Source organism: Mobula birostris, chromosome 12 (genome assembly GCF_030028105.1).
Source record: "Mobula birostris isolate sMobBir1 chromosome 12, sMobBir1.hap1, whole genome shotgun sequence".
Taxonomy (NCBI): domain Eukaryota; kingdom Metazoa; phylum Chordata; class Chondrichthyes; order Myliobatiformes; family Myliobatidae; genus Mobula; species Mobula birostris.
The window spans coordinates 83,877,771-83,900,245 of NC_092381.1; the positions used below are offsets into that span (position 1 = coordinate 83,877,771).

Genomic DNA, 22,475 nt, shown 5'->3' on the forward strand with positions numbered 1-22,475 from the left:
GTCTCTGACCACTGAACCCCATCTTACCTGTTCGAGGTGTTACTTCAGAGTCCTCTGCAGTCTCCTCAATGCAAATAGACAACCATTCACCACTTGCAAAAGCAATTACTGAAAACAATGGCAGAGAGGCACACATGGATCAGCATTAAATGTTTATACAATAATGACTGGCCAGCTATTTTGATTTTGGTTTCAACTAAATGTGCACATACTTTGTCAGTTAACTTAATGTTCCATTCTGTTACCCTTTAAGCTCATAGAAATTTTACCCAATTCTCAATTTTTTATCATGAATTAAAAGCTTAGCAGTATACTTAATTGTTTTTATAATGTTCTATAGACTAAGGAATTTATCAACACAGAACTTTTGGCAAAACTGTATTCCTCAGAAGAGCAAAATGCCCTAATGGAAGAGTCACTGGAACAGGCACAAAGGCGTGATGAAACACTTAGAACATACAATGCTATCTGCAAAGCACTGAGTATTATTGGCGACATTAACACTAATACCACATCAGTTCCTATACCACCTCCTGTGGACAATTCCTGGTTACAAACAGAGCACAGGTATGAATGCAGAGATGGCAATTTTATATTTATTTGTCATGTATCTGCCACTTGATTCTTTTCAGAATTTTTATTTATAGAGTTCGCTAAAAGTAGTTGTTTAGGCAGGATCTGGAACCAGGATGTTTCTTCATATCTCTCTTATTCTCCCAGCATTAGCGTGTATATCTGTGTTTGTTTATATGTAGTATGGCCAGACATGTAATTTTAAAAGATATAATCTAGGAAATGTAATGAACCTAAAAATCTGTGGTATTATGTCATGGAAGTGGCGGGGGGTGTGGGGGTGGTGGTGCTTGTGCTGGCTTGGTAGGAGGCTGCTCTCATTCACATGCAAGACCCAAGGCATGCATGTGGTATAACCTGTTTCTTTAAAAATAAGAAATTTTAGTCTTAGCACATTAAATATTTTTTTTCAAATCTTTTTAGCACAGTGGACAAGGAGGCATTCTTAACTGATGTAAAACCAAAATCAATTAAGGAATAAAGTTCCCTGTACCTTACCTCTTCCATGCAGAATTCCCATTTATAATTATTTCAGTGTTTTGCTTCCCATATTTGAAGTCATTTTATGTGGGGTCTTCTTGCAGTTTTGAATGGTGGGCCCACCCCCACAATAAATTGTTATGAAACTACACAAGATCTTCACTTATGACTGCTGTGACCAAAGGGAATATTCTTTTGTTCCATCATTTGGATTCAAATTCTGTATCCCATCAATTAATGGATGAAGTTTCTAGATTTGTCAAATGTAATTTGGTCTAGAAATATTTGTGTTTTTGGGTAGGGGTTGATATTGATATGATAGAGGAATGGCAATTCTAAATATAATTTAAATGATTATGAATTATTTCTCTAGTTCTAAAGATGCACACTGGCAGCCTTTTTCTGGCCATCCACCATGCAGACAATCCGGACGTGTTCCAATATCATCCATTCAATCAAAACATTCTTCATCAACTGACCCTCCGCTCACAACCCACCCAGGCATTCCAGATTCCCTCAGTGGTCCTAGCAGCGCTGAGGTATTGGCACGTTCCCCTTCAAGATCCACACATGGGCCCATCATCCCCAGGTAAGCAGATAACTGGGCTGTTAATTGTGTTATCAATTTTCTTTTCATTATGTCAGTTCCATAGTCTAGTGCTCTGATTCAACAATATGACTATTGATACATTACTTAATTGCAACAAAACCAGAAGTATGAAATATAACCCCCCAAGTGCTTCATATTACTCAGAAGTGTTTCAAATGAATTACATCTAGAAATAGGCATAGGGTGTCCTGTACAATTCATTCAATTCTATTCATTTCTTCGCAGGGCCTTAACTCCTGCTGATGTTACCAATAGGTAGCACTTATTTTTGGTCTTCATTACTTCCATTTATAGAGACTTTTTATCCTGATTTACTAGTTGTGTTTAATGATGTGATTCTTCTTGACTTAAAAGGGTAGGATTGTTTTGAAAAGTGTGTTGTGATTCTTTAGGGAACACCTCAAGTGTGTGGTTCAAGATTCAAATTGTTTAATGTCATTTCCAGTACACAAGTATAAAGGAGAACAAAATAATAGTTATTCTGGATTCAATGCAACACAAAAAACCTTGCAAAAGTTTAAAGAACATAATAATAATAATAAAACAATAAATATAAATGCATGAGAGAGAGAAAGTGAGAGAGAAAGAGACAGAAAAAGAGAGATATTGATTGTATCTCCATAAAGTGACACTAGGCTGTATATAAGGTGCCTGACAGGAAATAATAAAGTAGTGTGGAGTTAGTGGGTGGAAGTGTTGATCAGCCTTACTGCCTGGGGAAAGTAACTGTATTTGAGTCTGGTGGTCCTGATGCAGGTGTTACATAGCCTCGAGATGGGAACAGGACAAACAGTCCAACAGCAAAGTGGGAGGATCCTTCATGATGTTACTTGTCCTTTTCTGGCACCTTTCTGTATATACAGGTACAACCTTGAAGGCAGGGAGGCTGGTGCCAGTAATGCATTGAACAGTTTTGACTACCCATTGTAGAGCCTTCCTGTCTGCCGCTTTGCTTTTTCCATACCAAACAGTGATACAGCTTGTCAGGATGCTCTCTACTGTGTATCTGAGAAAAAATGTGAGTATGAATGTGCAAAGACCAGTTCTCTTCAGCCGCCTCAAAAAGTAGAGGCATTCATAGTTCTCGGATGCAGTGAAGGAATACTTTTAAAGTGATTAATCTCAAGTGAATAAAGTGAGCAAGCTCTATCCTCAAGGTTTATCCTGACTGCAACAATAGGCTCATCCTTTTTTCGATTCACTGCACTATAATTGTCCGCACAGTTCATTTGTTCTACCTCACTCTCAATGACTTCGCATTGCTGCAAGCCTCACACCCACAAGCTCACAGCTGCTGCATCCTCACTGCACCTCTTGCAAACATAATGCAAAAGACTCACTGAAACAAATCCTCTTTTTTGAAGAAGTTATGTATAATAGGGAGGAGGTGAACAAAGGTAACCACTCTTTCAATATTCAGTCTGCATGAATCAATCAGTGTTGGATATCATGGGAACGGTATCGAAGGAATCAATGATGATTCTGTCTGTATATCCAGTCTGCCTCCCTTCTTCACATATCTCCTTTATTTCTCAAACTAATCTGACGCCAAGTGGCAGATGATATTAGCATTTCGTTTCTGCTTTCTCCAGTCTCCCCTCACTGCATTTCTCTGTTTATCCCTGTTGCATTTCAGTCACGTTAGAGCTGCAGCTGATCAGAGACAAAAGGGGAATGAAGGTAGCAAATGAAGAGACAAAGTCACTTTGTTACACTTGAACCTCAGTTTAGATACTGAACATACTTAGAATACAAGTTAGTGAAAATAAAGATGTGAGCTTTTTCCCATCTAAGTTCACAGAACTCCTGGAATCTATTCATGGACCCCAAGGTTAAGACCACCTGGAATAGAGAAAGCATCAGGCAGTAATGCACAGGAGTGGAAATGGCAGCACAACAGCTAACTTGTCGTAAGATGTTGTCTGACATACTGTAAATAATGCTACAAGGAAGTCAGGTGATGTTTTTGCTGTCATCAGATGATGACTGTTAAGTGTATGTAAAGACTGGTACACTGAACGAAAATGTGCATGATGTCAAGGTGCATGATGGAGTTCTGCACCACATAGGCAAAGGATTTTGCACAGACATTCGAGCCCATGCTCTTCAACAAGTGATGTCCAGTGGCAGACTTGTGGAAGCTGCTGCAATGACAGGTATGAAACCTCTTATGACATGGTGAAAAGTCCGATTGTTGCAAGTGAACACAATTCAATGTAGCTTTCGGGGCAACACTACAGTCCAGCAATCTGTCCTACTACAGCTAGCTAGAGTTACTGACCAGCATCCTCGCTTGTGACAGTGACTCCATGGAGCACAAGGGTCCAGACTAGAAAGAACTGCTTTAACATCATCCTTTGCTGTTTTCAGTCTTTCACCAACTATGTTGTATAACTCTGAGTTAATTTAAGATATATAAATATCTATACATATTTATAAAATTAAACTAATTGCCTTAGAAAGCCTAAGCCTGCATTGCTTCCTGTTACCATTGATAGTGAGGACGTGGATGTGGTGAGAACCTACAAGTACCTGCGGGTGCACCTGGATGACAGACTTGAGTGGAGCACCAACACAGAGGCTGTGTACAAGAAGGGCCAGAGTTGTCTCTGCTTCCTGAGGAGTCTGAGGTTCTTTGGAGTATGCAGGCCTCTCTTTCACATATTCTACCAGTCTGTTGATGCCAATACAATCTCCTATGCAGTGTAGTGTGCTGGGACAATGGCATCAACATGGGTGATGCCAATAGACTTAATAAACTGATTAGAAAGTCTGGCTCAGTTATAGGAGTCAAACTGGACACACTGGAGGCTGTGGTAGAACAAAAGACCCTACAGAAAATCCTGACAATTCTGGACAATGATTCTCACCCTCTGCATGCCACCTTGGCTGAACAGAGTAGTACTTTTAGTAACAGACTAAGACAACTGTGCTGCTACAAAGAGGTCATTGAGGTCATTGTTACCCTCGGCCATTAGGCTCTATGATGAATCAACCTATAGCTGGGGAAGTGATGACCCCCTCCTGTTAGACTGTTTGTGATAACTTATTTATTTTTTCTACTTCTCTTCTAATATCTATATCTGTGCACTTGTAACGCTACTGTGACACTGTAATTTCCTTTGGGGTCAATAAAGTGTCTATCTATCTATCTATCTATCTATCATCTTAAACATTTCACTTACACCTACCTTCTACCTTGTATATGTCACTGTTTATCCTGAGCATTAGAGTATTAGGATTGACAGTGACACATAGAAGGTAAATGGAATTTATAAGGCAATTAATTACATTTTATAAATATCTAATTTATTGAGAGTTGATTTGTATGTGCACTTTTGCTGGTCTTTATTTTGTATTATAAAAGGGTTCTGTAATATCATTGAAACCAAAAATGTATGGGTATGGGACTGCTGATGCTTTAGAAAGTTTCCTGCTTACTTGTATTTGCTCATGAGAAATCTCAGGATTCATCATGAGAAGCCCAGCCATAAAGGCTATATGTTCGATAGTCTCCTGTTCCTCTACTGCTTTCGCTTCCTCCCTTCTTTCTTCTCTCCTGCCTTCCACCATATTTAGCTGATAAGATACAGTGCAGGTGATTCCTTCTTGATGGGCGTGTAGTCCAACATGCAGCATTCTTCAGAAAAATACTGAACTAACTGACCAAACAATTCCTACACTTGCTTGGAAAGTGTAAAATGCATTTTTCTACTCTTAAACTACAATTAATTCAAGGACTTAATCTTGAAGAATAATATTGCACAGCTCTGCAGTTGCATGCTGTTGAATGAGTCACTATATAAATACACTTTCTGAAATATGAGAAAGAAATCTTGAAATAAAAAATCTGTCTTCTCTTTTCCTGCTGTTCTAAGTGATGTGCTGCTTTATTTCACTAAAACCAAATCAATGACAGTTGGATTTGGTAACCTTTTGATAGCTATTTCAACTGTCTGACTTCCATTATTACCGCCACAATTGGAAAAGTACAGTGTATTGTTACTTCTTTCTCATTCTTATCTTATTAAAGCTCCTTGTCTCATTTGTATCCTTCTTCTTTTTCCGACATAATTCTCAACTCACAGGATCTCTGCTGATCTTTGTCTTCATACAAACATTTTCCCGTTCCAATATTCAAAGCTCAGAGTCATCAAGGATGGAGTAGTCTCCCTGAACAGTGTCTCACAAACTACTCATCCATTCACTTCACCACTATGTTACGTGGTTACAGCATGCACAGATCACAACACTTTTGCAGGAGCACCTCTTAAATCCTATGTTCTTCATCAGTTTGGACAAGGGCAGCAAGTAGATGGTAAAATTGCCACCCTCAAGTTACCTCCAATTTTATCTGCACATTGATTGCATGATCAGTATTCTCAAACTCCAAATATTACTGTGGGGTGCCTTCAACACAGATTGTAGTATTTCAAGAAGTGGTGCATTCCTATCTTCTGAGGGCAATTAATAATGGGCAAATATTGCCAATGTCACTGATGCCCACAGTCTTGAAGTTAAAGACACTCTCATCTTCTTGGGTGTTGTAAAGGGTCTACCCACAGTTAATATAGGGGAAATGATCCTATCGACAGACAAAAAATGCCTTCACAAGGAGACAACAGTAATCAGAGAAGTAATGCAGCTCACCATCACCACCGTTGCAAGAGTAGTTAGGAATAAGGTCTTGCCAACTATGGCAACATCTTGTAAATTATTTAAAAATGATAATATTAAAAATAGAGAGCATAGTTTGGAGGTATTTGTCAAAATAACCAATGAGGAAGATATTCCATAATATAAAAAGATTTGGTCTGGAAGGGTAAAACAGTTTTGAAGTACAACCAGTTGTAGACAACAAAAGGAATGTGATAAGTACTTGGACCATAATATGAAGGGATAATGGGGAAAGAGTCATGAACTAATAAGTAAATATGCCATTCTTTAGTGTGAAATCATTATAAAATCACATGATAGTGGTTCCATGATTCATACTTTCCAAACAACTGAAGTAAAGGAAATCACTTGTTCTGCTAGCTATTAGACTATGAAGGCCCTGTACATATTACATTACAAGCACATGCGAGACTAGCTCAAGTAAACAGAAAAGAACTTGTTGGAAGTGCTTGCCCTGCTTGTAATTGCAATTACAGTGACAAAAAGATAATATGTGGTCAGATTGCTTTAGAAATTCTAACTTTCAACCCATGATTGATTCTCTTAAATATGACTTCTAAAATCAACAGGAAAGTATTGTCTCCATTTTAGGTCCTATAGCACAAAAGATTTTTTTTTCAACAGTTGAATTTACTCCAGAATCATTTATTACGTATTTTCTATCTTTGGTTTTGCTTTGCTTTATGTTGGTATGTCCTTTCCAGCCATGCGTAATGTACCAAGTCAGTCTTCTTCTTCATGTGCCTTACGCGTTACACACTTGGGCGGTCATGGCTTTCCACATTGAACGATCCCATGCAGCGTCAATGATATCTCGCACACTTAGATCTGTTAGTTCTTTCACAGTGTCCATATATTTTCTCCTTTGCCTTCCTCTTTCGCATTTCCCAGGCATGCGGCCTTGTAATGTAAGGCATTCTATTTCTCCCTTTCTGATGATATGGCCCAGGAATTTAAGGTTCCTCTCATTTAATGTTCTCATTAAAGATCTTATTGTATGGGCACATTGGAGTACTGTCTCATTAGTTACCTTATCTCAAAATGATATTTTCAGCATTCTTCTTAGAAACAACATTTCTGTTGCTTCTAAGTTTCTTTGGAGTTCTGGTGTTATAATCCATGTTTCAGAAGCATACAGCAAGATTGACTAGATGTAACATTTTAGTAGCTTAAGCCTTGTTGCATAGAAATGTGTCTGTTGGTAAAAATGGGTTTCATTTTTTGGAAGTTGGTTTTGGCAATGGCAATTCTTCTTTTTATTTCTACTTTACTTCCAGCATCTTGTGATATAAAGCTACCAAGGTAATTAAAGCTGGTCTTTTGTTCAATCTCTTGGTTACCGATGTACAGTTGGCAGTTGGGAGTGTGCTGCTGTTTTGATATTACCATACATTTGGTTTTTTTACAGTTGATGGTTAGACCAAAATTTGCACTTGTTTGTACTACTTTGTCTAGGAGGATTTGTAGGTCTTCTGCAGCACTTGCTATTAGGGTGGTATCGTCTGCATATCTTATTGTTGATGTTAACACCTCCAATTCTTATCCCATCTATGTCTTCTATTTCTCTGAGAATCATTTCACTATAGATATTAAACAATTCTGGTGAGGCAACATATCCCTGTCTAACTCCTCTTTGAATTTTAGTCCAACTGCTTATATTATCATCAATTTTTACCACTGTTGTTTGGTTCCAATATAAATTTTGAAGCAGTTGTTGGTCCTCAAATTCTTGGTAAACTAAACCAAGTCAGTAGCTTCAGATTTATTTCAGAGACTTAACTCAAGCCAAATTATTAACTCATATTTGCTTTCCTCTTCACAAAAACTACAGAATCAAATATCAGACTTATTCAGTGGAGCTTTGCTATATGTAAATGAGGTGAATAAGCTAAACAGTTGTGTTCCGTAATTAGCTTTGTTCTATAAGTTGTGTTTTCTGTATTTTTCTGTATTGGTGCTTTCAGATTACTAATATTGTAACATGGTGTACTTCATGCATTATCCAAAATTCTTGCGCACACTTCTGTGAGTTTGCCTCAGGCAAAACATAGAGTATGAACAGATGTTGGTTTTACCCATGCCTAACATTTGCAATGTCTAAAAAGTGTAATCAAAGATTTGTACTTCTTTGGTGGAATCACCTGCATCAGGACTTGGAATAGGGCAGGGGACAAAAGTGCACATCTACAGCTGGTAAATCAACATAATGAGCATTAATGTAATTTATCCAATTATTAGCTGAGGATTTCTATGTCCTCTAATTCCCTTGTTGTCCATTCTTATTTCGAGAAACCTCACCTGCAAGGGGCAGCTGGCTGCATTTCAAGGTTTCCAAAAGTGCGAGTATTCTAGAAAATACTTGTGCACTTGCAGATGACTCTCTGCAACATCGATGAGTGCCAGCTCTTTTGAAAGGTATCTTTCTCCATTTTTTTTTATTGTTTCTGGTCTGAAGAACATGGAAGTACTTAATAATTTTGCAAATTGAGGAGAACCTGCTGAAATCACTTACGCCAATTTGAGTTGGTTTGCCTGAGATTTATTCTGCAGCAAATCATTTTGCTCTCTGCCTGTAACTATATATCTCATCCTTCAAATAATTTTTGTTTGGATCTTCTGTCAGTGAATATTACTGGTCATAATTGTGGTCAAAAATCTTGCCAAACACAAAATGTGGGCTTTGCACAACTATTAACACCATTTGGGCAAGTTAGGTATCAAGGAAGGCAATGCTGGGATATATAAATTCCTTGCACCAGAACTCCCTACCTAATTAACAACTAAAGACCACTCGAACACTCCCTCAGAAACATGCTCATTTTTTTATACCATATTAACACAATGTTTGTTTATGCAATCATTTGTTCATGTTGTGCAGATTTACAAAAAAAAACATTTTTTTCATTCTCTCTAATGAAGAAAATAACTTCACACTTTTTCGATATTAAATTCCATTTGCTATGCAACCTCTATTGGAAATATTATGTTTACTATCTTCGATTAAGTTGAAATTATACTGGGATCTGGCTAACTTCAGAAAATCATCACTGCTGCAGCCTCTCTTAGAGACCTGTGGTAAATACCATTGAGCAGAAATTTAGAAACCTTAATTTCTTTTGCACTTCTTTATCAGTGAAAATAATAATAAATAAGTTATATGCCTTGCTATCATTAGCCCATACTCCAGCTTAGTTGTTCTCTCTAGCTCTACAAAGTTTTGCTTAATACCTTAGCCATATCTTTATTTCCCATTATACTTTCCTGTTATGGCCTCTACAGCAGGGGTTCCCAATTTTTTTTATGTCATGGACCCCAGGTTGGCAATCCCTGCTCTACAGGATCCACATTTATTTATAGAACTCACCTCCTTTTATTTTATTCCAGTTACGTATTCCAGTTATTTTGTAAATAATGCTATTCTTTGCGTTTCTGGTCAGATGCTAAATGCATTTCATTGGCTTTGTATCTGTACTCGGCACAATGACAATAAAGTTTAATCTAATCTAATCTTTTTACTTTGTTGTGAAAGCTGTCAAATTCTGTTATAATCCTCCTCTGTCAGTGTTATTTCCTTACTAAAATTGTATGTCTTTTAATCTATTGCTTTCCTAAACCGTATTCAGCCATGGATGAATCACATTTTTATGGAGTTACTTCTTAATGTGCATTTATTTCAAGTTTTGATTTATTTCTTTGTGTTTGCCATTGTTAATCAACTGGCAAAGCTTTTAATCTAATTTCCCTATTTACCTTGGCCAGTACACCCCTAGTCTCTGTAAAACTGGCGTTAAGTACAATTATAATTTCCAAATGTCTCTCCCAAACCACACATAGATTTTTCTTGTGATTCCTTACCCTTTCCCTAAAGATCCTTTACAAAACTACTAACTATCCCTGCTTATTACAGTATGACTGGTTCCATTATGTATTGTTCAACAAAAAAGTCCCAAAGGTAGTGTATTGCTTAGCACATTGCTTTGCAGCGCCAGCGAACTGGGTTCAATTCCTGCCACTCTTGGTTAGATATTTGTACGTTCTCCCCATGACAGCATAGGTTTCCTCCGAGTGCTCTGGTTACTTCTCACATTCCAAAGACATATGGGTTAGTTGGTTAATTGGTCAGCTGGGTACAATTGGGCTACAAGGCCTGTAACTGTACTGTATCTCTAACTAAAACAAAAATAATGAACGCATCCTCAGGACTGAGTTTACCTCTTTGATTTGTGTAGTGTTTAAGTTGATTAAAGTCCCCCCCAATGATTTTTACATTCACCTGCTGCAAATATTTCTTACTTTTTCATTAATTCTGTCACCAATAATATTGCTATTATTGTAAATCATTTCAACCAATGATTTTATTTGAAATATCAATTACTCAAATTGCTGGTAATTCCTCCCCCCCCCCCCCTTTTTCCATTCCCCATTTTGGCTCCTCTCTCACCCCTTCTCTTCTTATCTGTTCATGACCTCAGTCTGGTGTTGCTCCTCCTTTCTCCCATGGTTCACTGTTCTATCCTATCAGATTCCTTATTCGTCGTCAGCCCTCATCACTTCCACCTATCACCTCCAAACTTTGTACTTCATCCTCCCACCCACCCATTCTAATTTGTCTGTCAATGCGCTACCTATCGATGTTAAAACATCTTTTTCTGTATCACTTTCAGTTCATTGCCCAGGCTGAAAATTTTCTCTGTGGCCTCACCTTTTACCTTTCAATCTGTAATATCTAATTTGAATCCCAACCCCTTACTAATTTAAAGCCCACTTGACAATGCTACTTATTTAAATTGTTCTCCAGGATATTGGTCCAGCCTCACTTAAGTGAAGACCTCAAAGCATGATGCTCCCATATTTCCTATTCCTAGTGTCTGTGTCTTGTGCATCAGAATCTTTCCCATCTCATCATCCTCTGAGCCACACGGTGAATTCCCTGATCTTCTGGGTGGTTTAGGTTGCTGTTCTACATTTTAATTTGATCTCCCAATGCTTAGAATTTTTCAGTGGATCAGCATTTCTAAGATGGATGTTGGGTCCTCAAATACCAGAAATCCATATGAGTAACTGAGATGATGGGACTGTGTGTAATGTAACTTACTTTGCTGACAATATCACAATAGGGTGGAAAGCAGACCGTGAAAGCAACAGAAGGTCTAACAAGTGGCAGGATATGTGTATTATGGTGTCTGTTTTTGGTAAGAAGAATGACAAGCAGAATATTGATATAAATGGAAAAATACTACAGAATGCTGTTGTACACATGGTACTGGGTGTACTCATATATGAAACATGGAATGAGAACACACAAGTACTGCAGATTTCAAGGATTTGCAGATTGCAAATAGAATGTTGGCCTTAGTTGCAATTTGGATAGAGCTTAAAATTAGAGAAGCCTTACTCCAATTGTGAGGAACTTTAATTAGACTACACTTGCAATTCCAGTCTCTTATTTAAGGAGGGTTGTACATACACTGGCAGCAGTACAGAGGAGATTCACTAGGTTGAAATACAGAATGAGTGATTGTCTTATAAAGAACAGTTTAGTGGTTCTGCTCTTTAGCTATTGGAGTTCAGAAGAATGAGAGATGATCTTATTAGTTCATACAAGTTTCTTATCAGAGGTTAGATGCTGAGAGAGGCAATCTTGAATAAAGGGAGCATAATTTCAGAATCAGGGATTGCTCAGTTGAAAGAAAGATTTGAATGGAACATGAATTTATTGAATTTGCTACCCAGAGAGTGATGGAGACTACAATACTGTACAGTTTGAAGTCCAGGATGGAGTTTTATATGTGGGGAGTATTATGGGGAACAGGGTGAAACATGAAGTTGAGGTCATGACCCTATTAACCATATTCTTATTCAGTGTTGTACAAGACTCGGGCTATGTAGCTTGATCCTGCTAATATTTCTCGCATATTTATTCTATTTAATTAGTCTTGTGCTTTCATGCAGTAATCAGAGAAAAGCCAAGACCTGGAGACAAATTTGAAAAGAAGAATGGGATTGATTGCTGTGTTTATTTTATTTTGACCATTTTTTCCACTGAGTGAATTTGGATTTTAGAGCAAATGTTTCTGTTAAGTTTTAACAAAATAGCCCCAGGTGAAAATTGGTTAAATAAGGCACATGGAACTAGGTTTGGAAATGGTTCTTTAAAGGTTGTAAACAATAAGTAACTCTCTGTGAGCAATAGACTCTTCACACCCAGCATCATGTTCATGTCCAGTTTGTGAAGAAAAGGTTAAACAAGACAGGGATAAACTTGTTAAACACCTTGGAATCAAACTTTACAAAGGCTCGGCTTAGGTTTTAGGGTGTTCACTGAGAAGATATTTTTCAAAGGAAGATGATCCATTTATTTGAAAATGTGGTAATTCTCAATATTACTGCATGCTAATTGAATTAATTAAATTGGATTTTATTAGTTGCTTTTTCAAATCACGGATGAATAAAGCTGTTCATCTTTTGCTGTGTCTTTCCAGTTGATTTCTGTTTCTTAACAAGGTTGACAGGTCAAATGATAAAAATATTCTAAAAGGTTGTGAATACAGTTCCTGCATGCCTAGACTAGTTGGATATTGTGTAAGTCATTTCAGCACATGACAAGAATCCAATTACAGGTTCAAATCATGCCACTGATTTTGATCTGGTGTTTACTCTAGACTTAAATTAGTAGCAATTGATGACATTTATTTGGAATTGTGCAGTACACTGGTGCGGAACCTAACTTAGGAATTCATAGAGAACTGAACAAAAGACATACTGATTTTTGTGTCCATATTAAAGTGAAATCAATTGCGGTAATAAGAGACAATAAAAATATTAGGAATTTGAATTTGGGCTTGAACTATAGATACATGTATTGATATAGCATGAGGATTGCAAAGTAAAAAGGGAAGAGAGAAATTAAGAGTTGCTGCATATTTATCAAGTCTAGAGTTCTAGGGCCAGGAAATGGTGGCCCATCTTTTTATTATTAAATCTTATAATAGAGTTTCAGAAAATGATAACATTACTCGCTGTAAATGAGCATTTAAACTCCAAGCTAAACACCACAGTTGCAAAAAGAATGTCCTGTCCACTCACAGTGTCACTTACAGTGTCACATGTTATCTTGCAGCACTTTGTCCTCTCAAATGTGTTGATTGTATAGAAGGTGATATTTGTAAAGTTTATGAAGCATGCAGGCAGACTTTGAGAAAGGAAGGAAAACACACACTTTGGAGAATTGATTATTCAGCTCAAAGACACAGGACATAGCTAGAATATTAACTCTGGATGAATGGTAGAAGATCTAATACAGCAGGACAGATTTCTTGAAATAGCTCGAACTCTTGAAATAGATTCTTGAAATCTGTTTACTTCATAAGGTATATCTGTTTACTTCTCTGTGTGCTGATAAAGCTAATCTGCATACAGTGATGATTATTTTGTGGCAGGCTTCTTGCCACTCTGTGGCCAAACCTGCCCTTTACATTGTGGCTCCTAATTCCAATCTCCTGCATTTTTCAAGAGTAATCTGACATTAACCCACCACTCAAGCACATACATAAGGACAATACTAATTAAAAGATAGATTCATAAACATATTCCATGATATTCAGAAGCCACACTGCAAGGTGCTAGTTAGAAGTTATTTAGATTAATTAAGATAACGCAGTTCACTGATGTAGGAAAACATAGCATGGCTCACTTTTCTCCATTGTACAAGGGAATTAAGTAAATCTGATTTTAAGTGTGGTAGTGGTAAAACCCTGAGAGTTATTCCAGAATGTGTGAATGCTTTGATCAGAATGACTAATTATCTGGTGGATGGAGGTGATAAGGTGGCTTGAATGGCATCATTATTCATATATAGCATTAGATAATGACTCTAAACCAGAAGTGAAGCTTGAACCTCAGGAAGCAAAATTAGAATTACAGGATGAGAGACTAAAGAGAAGGCTGGTATTGACATTTCAAATGAATGTCAACTATTTGACGGTTGTCCAAATGAAATTTAATCTGCCATTGCACACCATATGCTCAAAATCATTGCAGAGCAGTAGTTAACAAAGCAAATAGAATATTGAGCCATTTGGGCATAAACTTAAGAAAAGCTTGCTTAAACTGGAACAGCTTTGTCAAACCACACATTGAGTTGGTCAATAATTAAGCTCAAAATGTATGATCTTACACACTGAAGTTTTTAATAAACTAATGTTCCTGATATTTTCCAAAGATAAATGGAAGATTTAGACTAGGGATTATTTTCAAGATAGAAATCAATGAATTTTTGGATGGTGAGAAATCAGTAATCAGGGATTTATAGTGAGTCTGAGCTGGATCATCATCACTATTATCTTACTGAATAGTGAAAGAACCTCAAAAAGCAGAATGTTGTATGTTCTTTTATGACAAGATTTTAAAACAGATGGCCAAAACATTGATTAAAGTATGTCTCAAAGTGGGAGAGATGGATGAAGATGTGTAAGGAGGCACTTCCTTGGCTGAGGGCATTGTATTAAATGTACTGAGTTGGGAGTAGAGGTAAAATCCAAGAAGAATTTAAAGAATAGATAACAGCTATTATTGGCAGACTATAGATTCAGTTGGGACTGAGAAGATAAGTGATTTTTATCGGTATTGTCCAACTTGAGATTGTTTACTTGTTCAAGGGTTAAGGCACTCGCAAAACCCTGGATGTCCAGTTTCGATATTCAGCCACATTATTAAAATGTTACTAAAAAGTAAACTGTCATTTCTTTACAGATGTAAAGTAGAGAAAGCAAAGGATAGGAAAAATGCCATTGGGCTGGGGGACACGAGGGACTAAGTTAAGGAGATAGGTTGAGCAAGTTGGGACTTTACTCATTGGAGCATTGAAGAATGGGGGTGATCTCATAGATGTGTGTAAAGTCCTGATGAAGGAAATCAGGAACTAGAGGGCATTGGCATAAAATGAATGGCAAGAGATTTACTAGAAACCTGAGAAGCAACTTTTTCATCCAAAGTGTAGTTTAGAGCTTCCAGCGGAAGTGGTTGAGGCAGGTACGGTAGTAACATTTAAAGGATACATGGGTAGGAAAGGTTTAGAGGGATCTGGGGCAAATGGGTCTAGCTTAAAAGGGCATCTTGGTCTGGAGGGCCTGTTTCTGTGCTGTAACACTCTGACTGTGATTCAGAGAGAAATCAGAAAGTGACTTTCCATTTCATCCATATTTATATGCTTTCAAGAAACAGTGTAAAAAAAGGCTTCGAATACCACTGTACCACTAAAAATATTCAATGCATATTTTTAGTGGTACAGATATAAAATATTTATTACAATGTTGAAAAGACACTAATCAAACAATTTTAGATTAATAAAATCGGGTTTAGTTGTTACATCACTGAGGTTTGGCTCTATCAGGATGTATAACCTATCAAGGTCACTAAAATGTGTTAATTGCCCAAGAGTAGGCTTTGTGTGTGGTACATCATGTCTAACCAATCTTAAAGAATTTTTCGAGGAAGTTAACAGGAAAGTTGATGAAAGCAAGGTAGTGGATTTTGTCTACATGAACTTTAGCAAGGCATTTGACAAAGTCCCTTCTTGAGAGGTTGGTCAAGAAGGTTCATTTGCTTGGCTTTCAAAATGAGACAGTAAACTGGATTAGATATTGGCTTTGTGGGAGAAACCAGAGATGGTAGTAAATGGTTGCTTCTCTGACTTGTGACTGGTGGAATGCCATAGGGATCAATGTTGAGTCTGCTAATGTTTGTCATCTATATCAATGATCTGAATGATAATTGTTTAACTGGATCAGGAAATTTACAGATGATGCCAAGATTGGGGGTGCAGTGGACAGTGAGGAAGACTATCAAAGCTTTCAGCAAGATCGGGATCAGCTGGAAAAATGGCAGATGGAATTTAATGCAGACAAGAGAGAGGGGTTGCACTTTGGGAGGACCAACCAGGGTAGTTTTTACACTGTGAGTGGTAGGGCACTTAGCAGTGTGGTAGGATAAAGGGATCTGGGAGTACAGGTTTATAATTTATTGGAAATGGTGTCACAGGTAGACAGGGTTGTAACGAAAGGTTGTGGCACATTGGCCTTCATAGATCAAAGTTCTAAGTGCAGGAGTTGGGATGTTATGTTGAAGTTGTATAAGATGCTGGTGAGGCCTAATTTGAGAGTATTGTGTGCAGTTTTGGTGGCCTGCCTACAGGAAAGATGTAAATAAGATTGAAAGAGTACAGTGAAAATTTACAAGGATGTTGCCAGGTCTGGAGGACCTGAGTTATAAGAAAAGATTGAATAGGTGAGGACTTTATTCCCTAGAATGTAGAAGATTGAAGGGAGATTTGATAGAGGTATACAAAATTATGATGGGTATATTAGGGGCAATGCAAGCAGGATTTTTCCTCTGACGCTCGGTGAGATTACAGCTGGAGGTCATGTGTTAAGGGCGAAAGGAGAAATGTTTAAGGTGAACACGAGGGGAAACTTCTTCACTCAGAAGATGGTGAGAGTATGGATCGAGCTGCTAGTGCAAGTGATGAATGTAATTTTGATTTCAACACTTAAAAAAATTTTGGATACATACATGGATGGGAACGATATGGACGGCTGTGGTCTGGGTGCAGGTTAATGGGACTAGGCAGTTTAAATGGTTTAGCATGGACTAGATGGGCCAAAGGACCTGTTTCTGTGCTGTACTTTTCTATGATTAGTGTTGATACAAATACTTGTTAAGGGCATTAGCTCATAATATATCTTTTTCTATGAAGTGGGCAGTGAAGAAGGTGTACATTTTTTCCCTTATTTTATTGCTATGAATGCATCAATCAGTTATTACACTGGTTAGAGAAAGTATTTGCTTGAAAGACATGTAAAAGGAATGAATCTTGATTGACATCCAGATGTTTCTGGGAGTGGACTGCATTTTCATTTTCCACATAGGTAGGAGCTCCCCCTGGAGGCACTTCATTGTTCGCCTCACTTGTACCAATTGAGTAATATTGCCTCTGCTGCCTGAAAGAACCCAGGGAATGTTTGTGGTAGGTTTGTAACCTCACAGTGACATCTTCCAGTGTCGCTGTTAACATACATTTTTATGGGGACTGATATTTGAAGCAGTCCAATGCTAGTAAAAGACATTTATTTCTTTACACCCTATGCAGATCAGTGTGTGTACATCAGTTATTCACAATTTATACTAGTGATTTAGATGAAGGGATTCATATCCCTCTGGATCCCAACTTTTACCAGCCTCCTTTTTCAATGGAAAGTTTAATGATTCTGCAGTACAGCTTACAAAATGACAAGATTTAGACATTTACTTCATAGGTGAAAATGACAACAAAAATTGTTAATTAAAAACATTTGATAGATTACTGCTTGCCTATTTTTTTCTCTAACTTTTAGCCCTCAGAGGCATACTGGCATGCTGGTATTATTTAATAATCCTGTGTCCTTTTAGTTTAAAGTGAGCAAGAAATGAACCTTAAAAGTGTACCAGCAGAGAAACATATGGTCTGGGCCAAATGTATTCTAGACACCAAAACTCACTGAAGAAATTGTCGGGTTGTGCTTAAATTTGTGTGTTTAACATTTTTTTCAAAAGTGAACTGAAGCTTAAAGCTCATCTCCTGAAATTTACAAGAAACATTCTAGATTAATGGGCTGATAGGTATATATTGACCAGCAAAAATTGCTTAGTTTGTAAAACGGGCAATTGTTGGGTTTTTTGAGCAGCAGAATAGCATAAAATGTCAAGCAAATTACTTTTCAGAGCCTGGCTTGGAAAACTTGCGGATGCCTTGCTGTGGGAGGAGGCCCCTTGCATTCCATTCAAGCTTGCAGAAGGGGGAAGGGATAGGGGAGGAGTGTAAAATCATACATTTAATGCAGGGCTCTTTTTCCTGGCTCTTTTAGTCAGAAAGCTCTCCCTTCATTCAATCAGCCCACTATTGTACAGGCGCCAGACTCATCTTGACTAAATTAAGAAGACAAAGCCATGGCATGCAAACCAACTAGTGCTGTTTTCCATCTTTTAACTAATGAAAAATGTGGTAATGAGTAATGCTTGTTGTTACATAAAGTAGTGAAAGGCAAAAGAAGAGTACATGCGAGTAGCATGTCTTAAAATCCTTTCCCTAGCTCACTTGACTTTCCGTAAAAAAATGCTCTCAGTAACTTTTAACATAGCTTGTCACAGTTGTCACTTATTCATTAGCTGGAAGTTTTATTTTACAAAGTGTATGTGCAAGAAAACTGAGTTATCCTCAATGCAAATTTGGTGTTTTGGGTTATCGAAGTTTACATGATACTTGATTTAATTGAAAACTGTCTACAATTTAAAAAGGTCTTTTGAAGAATGCCACCATTCAGTAAAGGGAATTGTTCAAATGTTGCTGTTAATTCCACTGAAGCTTTTTTTTAAAGTCTTGCTTAATTTCAACGGGGGAGTCTTTGAAACCATTCCAACAAAACTGAGACAGTGCAGAAGATGGAGCATGACATTTGGTTTTCTAAAGTTGGACCGAAACATCTGTTTACCAATTTGAGAACTGATGATCAAAGCCAAAAAGTTTTAGTATCTGCCACTGCTGAGATTGAAGTCTCACCCATCCTGCTGTGAAACCAATGGCAAAACCTTTCACTATCCAGCTGCTTGACTACAGCTCTCAAACACAACTATTTCAACTCATTATGTAGAATATTGATTTCAGTAAATGTCAATGAACCTATTAAATTAGATCTAATGTTATATATTTCTACATTATTCCAGGCAGGCCCAGATGATTTGGTTTCAGAGATGATCCATGTCCTAGAACAATTTGCAATATGAAATGTGTGGGTGGTTCCCTGTCACTAATAATATTGCTGCACTCTGGTTGGAAATAATGAATAGGTTATTGAAAAATGAACCATTTTTTGTAGACCTCTACCCATAGGAAGAGATGCCAGGAGTTACTAAATCCAGCACGTTATTTTCTAAGAATGTAATTCCAGAAACTTATAGTTCATTTCATGAGCTATAAATCTTGTGCTTAATATGATACTTCCTTCTTGATACTGTACCACCTAGTGGATTCTGAAAGTCCTGGGTAGAGTGGACATGGACATGATATCTCCATTCAAGAGTACAGCCTCAGAATAAAGGCAATTCCCTGGAGAACTGCTATAAGGAATGCTTTCTTCAGTCAGAGGGTAGTGAATCTGTGAAATTCATTACTACAGGGGACTGTGAAGGCCAAGTCACTGGATGTATTTAAGCAAGAGATTGATGGTTTCTTGATTGGTAAGAGGGTTTAATGTTACAGGGAGAAAATGAGACAATGGGGTTGTAAAAATCAACCACGATTAGATGGTGGAGCAGACGATGAGCTGAATTGTCTAATTCTGCTCCTGTATCATGGTATTATGGTCTTAAGTGCATACTTTCCTTGAACCTATGTAACAGTTTTGAGAGCATAATTAGGCCATTCAAACCATCAAGTCTTCTCCACCATTCGGTCATGACTGATTTATTTTTCTACTCAACCCCATTTGCTGCTTTCTTCCTGTAACCTTTGGCGCCCTTACTAATCAAGAACTTATCAACTTTGATTTAAATATTCCCAATGAATTGGCCTCCACAGCCACCTGTGGGGATGAATTCCACAGATTCACCACCCACTGGCTAAAGAAATTCTTCCTCATCTCTGTTCTAAATGGACATCTTTCTATTCTAAAACTGTGCCCTCTGATACTAGACTGTCCCACTATTTGAAACAAACTCTCCACATCCATTCGATCTAAGCCCTTCAATATTTTGTAGGTTTCACTGAGCTCCCCCCTCATTCTTCTAATCGCCATCGCGTACAGGCCTGGAATCATCAAACAATTCTATTCATTAACCCTTTCATTTCCATGATCATTTTCCTAAACCTCCTCTGCACCCTCACCAATGCCAACATATTTTTACTTAGAAGTGGGGCCCAAAACTGTTCACAATACTCCAAATGTAGTCAAACCAATGCCTTATAAAGTTTCAACATTACATCATATTCTCTAGTCATTTCAAAATGAATGCTAATGTTTCATTTGCCTTCCTTTTTTTCACAAGCATTACTGAAATAGTTCACAAATAACAAAACAAACACATCAAAGTATATTTTATCAAAGTCCAAAAACAATTAATTCTGGAAATCGCAGTTTACGGATCAGCTGTACAGAGAAAGAATTTACTTTTCAGGTGGGAGAGAATTGGATTAGAATTAGAACTGAAATAATGAAGTAACTGTTTTCAAGCAAGTACTGATCAAAGAATAGAGATGATTATGCTCTTCCCTCAGTGGAAAGTTGGAATTGATTTTCCTTCTAGACTATTGTTCTCTCCTTCGACCTAGCACCAATTTAATTCCCTTCTGTTTCCATTTATGGAGTAGGTTATCCACCAATATCTCATATGTTCATTAGTTGCCACAACTGTTCTGATGGCACATCCTCCTGCTCTGCTTCCTCTCAGGCTGAATTCGATCCTCTGGGTGTTATTTTCCATAAATCCCTCTTTTCATTCTGGTATTTGTGATACAGCTTCCTTTTCTCCTCAATTGAAGACTTTCTTCCTCAATTGTAAATATATTCTTAAATGTGTCCTTACTCTTTCCATTCCCTTTCAAACCATGATAATTCCCCCCCCCCCCCATTTTCATAACCATCAGCCTTAACACTCAATAGATCAACCTCCTCCATCAGTACGGTGGCATTCTGAAGGCTCATTCCAGCTGCAGCTGGATCTATTTATTTCCTGTCCCATTACCACCTTGTTTTGCCTTGCTGTATCACCTCCTTCATTACTTAATCATTCCTACCTTCTCTGTTGTCGTGGACATCTTTACCCCACCAACATCACCCACTGTCCCCTTTTGCTTGGCTTTCATTGTTGTTTAACGTCTATTAGATATTTTTTCCCCTTGGTGAAAGATCGACTGGAGACGTTGATTTTGTTTCTCTGGAGATGTTGCCAGACCATAATGTCATGAACAAAATGATGATTCCGTGCTATATACTTTGAATTCTTTTACACGATTTCGTGTTGGCGTCTTTTCCTACCTGGTTGCGCACAGTGCAAATAAGAACATGCAAATTTAATGCTTAGTTATCCTAATACTCATATTAGCATTTGGCTGATCACATTAATCTTGTTTGCTTTCACTTTGTTGTGTAGTATGTATTTTCATCCAGGACTTACATCTATATTTTCTCTCTTAATGTTTAGGCGGCCTCCTCCTGCAGTTCCTGGAAGACCAACTTTATAAAGACACTAATTTAACTCAGTATTCATGTTTATATTGTATTTGTATTTCTGACGTTTTGTCTCATCTATTGCACTATTTTTCATGTATATAATGTTAATTTTATGCTGGCAATAAATCCAACTCTATACTGTACTGTGCATTTGTCTTGGAAATTTTGATTTTTGTTGTTACCTGATAGGCATAAAAATTTTTCACATGGCCACAGATTGCCTAGATTTCAGTTGTAAGGTGAGACTGGATAGGCTGGGTTTCTCTTCCTGGAAGTGGGGAAGTCTGAAGGAAATTCTGATCTGCAAAGCTATGAGGTGAACAATTAAGTTTGATAATTGGAAACTTCCTGGTAGTACGGAGGTTTTTGGAATCTGCAACACACCACCTGAAGGAATGGTGGAGACAGAGGCCCTCAAATCTTTTCAGACGTGTCTGGATGAGCACTTGAATTGCCAAGGGATGAAAAGCTACTGACCCACTGCTGGTAAATGGGATCAGTGTAGATGGATACTTGATAGTTGATGGAGACATGGCGGGCCAAAGTTGCATAACAGTGCTGACGCTTTGCAATAGTTCAACTAAGTGAAAAATGTTTTGTTGATGACTTTTGTTTGTACTCAACAAAAATCAGCCAGCATTAATGGATTCCAGTTGTCCTGATACCATTTCTCCATGACCACAGTGTCCTGGTGAAACCTTTCACTGTGCTCATCACTGACAGTGCCAAGATTTGCAGGGAAGAAGTCTAAATGGGAATGCAGAAAATGAATCTTTAGTGACATGTTGCGCTTTATGATTGTTGTTGTCAACTAGCTGCACGTAGTTTGGTGCTCTGCAGTTGCCAAGAACATTTTCAACAACATCCTTGGATGC

At 37.7% G+C, this 22,475-nt stretch overlaps 1 protein-coding gene across 4 annotated transcripts in view; it reads left to right on the forward strand.

Annotated features, from left to right (window-relative positions):
• The window catches only part of LOC140206105 (dynamin-2-like), a 240,816-nt gene extending 219,085 nt beyond the window's left edge, over positions 1-21,731 (forward strand). For 3 of the 4 annotated variants that reach the window (XM_072274262.1, XM_072274263.1, XM_072274264.1), the window contains 3 exons: positions 341-567; positions 1,427-1,642; positions 21,572-21,731. In XM_072274262.1, the coding sequence (XP_072130363.1) occupies positions 341-567; positions 1,427-1,642; positions 21,572-21,611 (483 nt within the window). In that variant the 3' untranslated portion in view covers positions 21,612-21,731. Of the gene's footprint in view, positions 1-340; positions 568-1,426; positions 1,643-21,571 lie in introns of those variants that run through there. The other variant, XM_072274265.1, reaches the window with a different exon arrangement.
• The last annotated feature ends 744 nt before the right edge of the window (positions 21,732-22,475 follow it).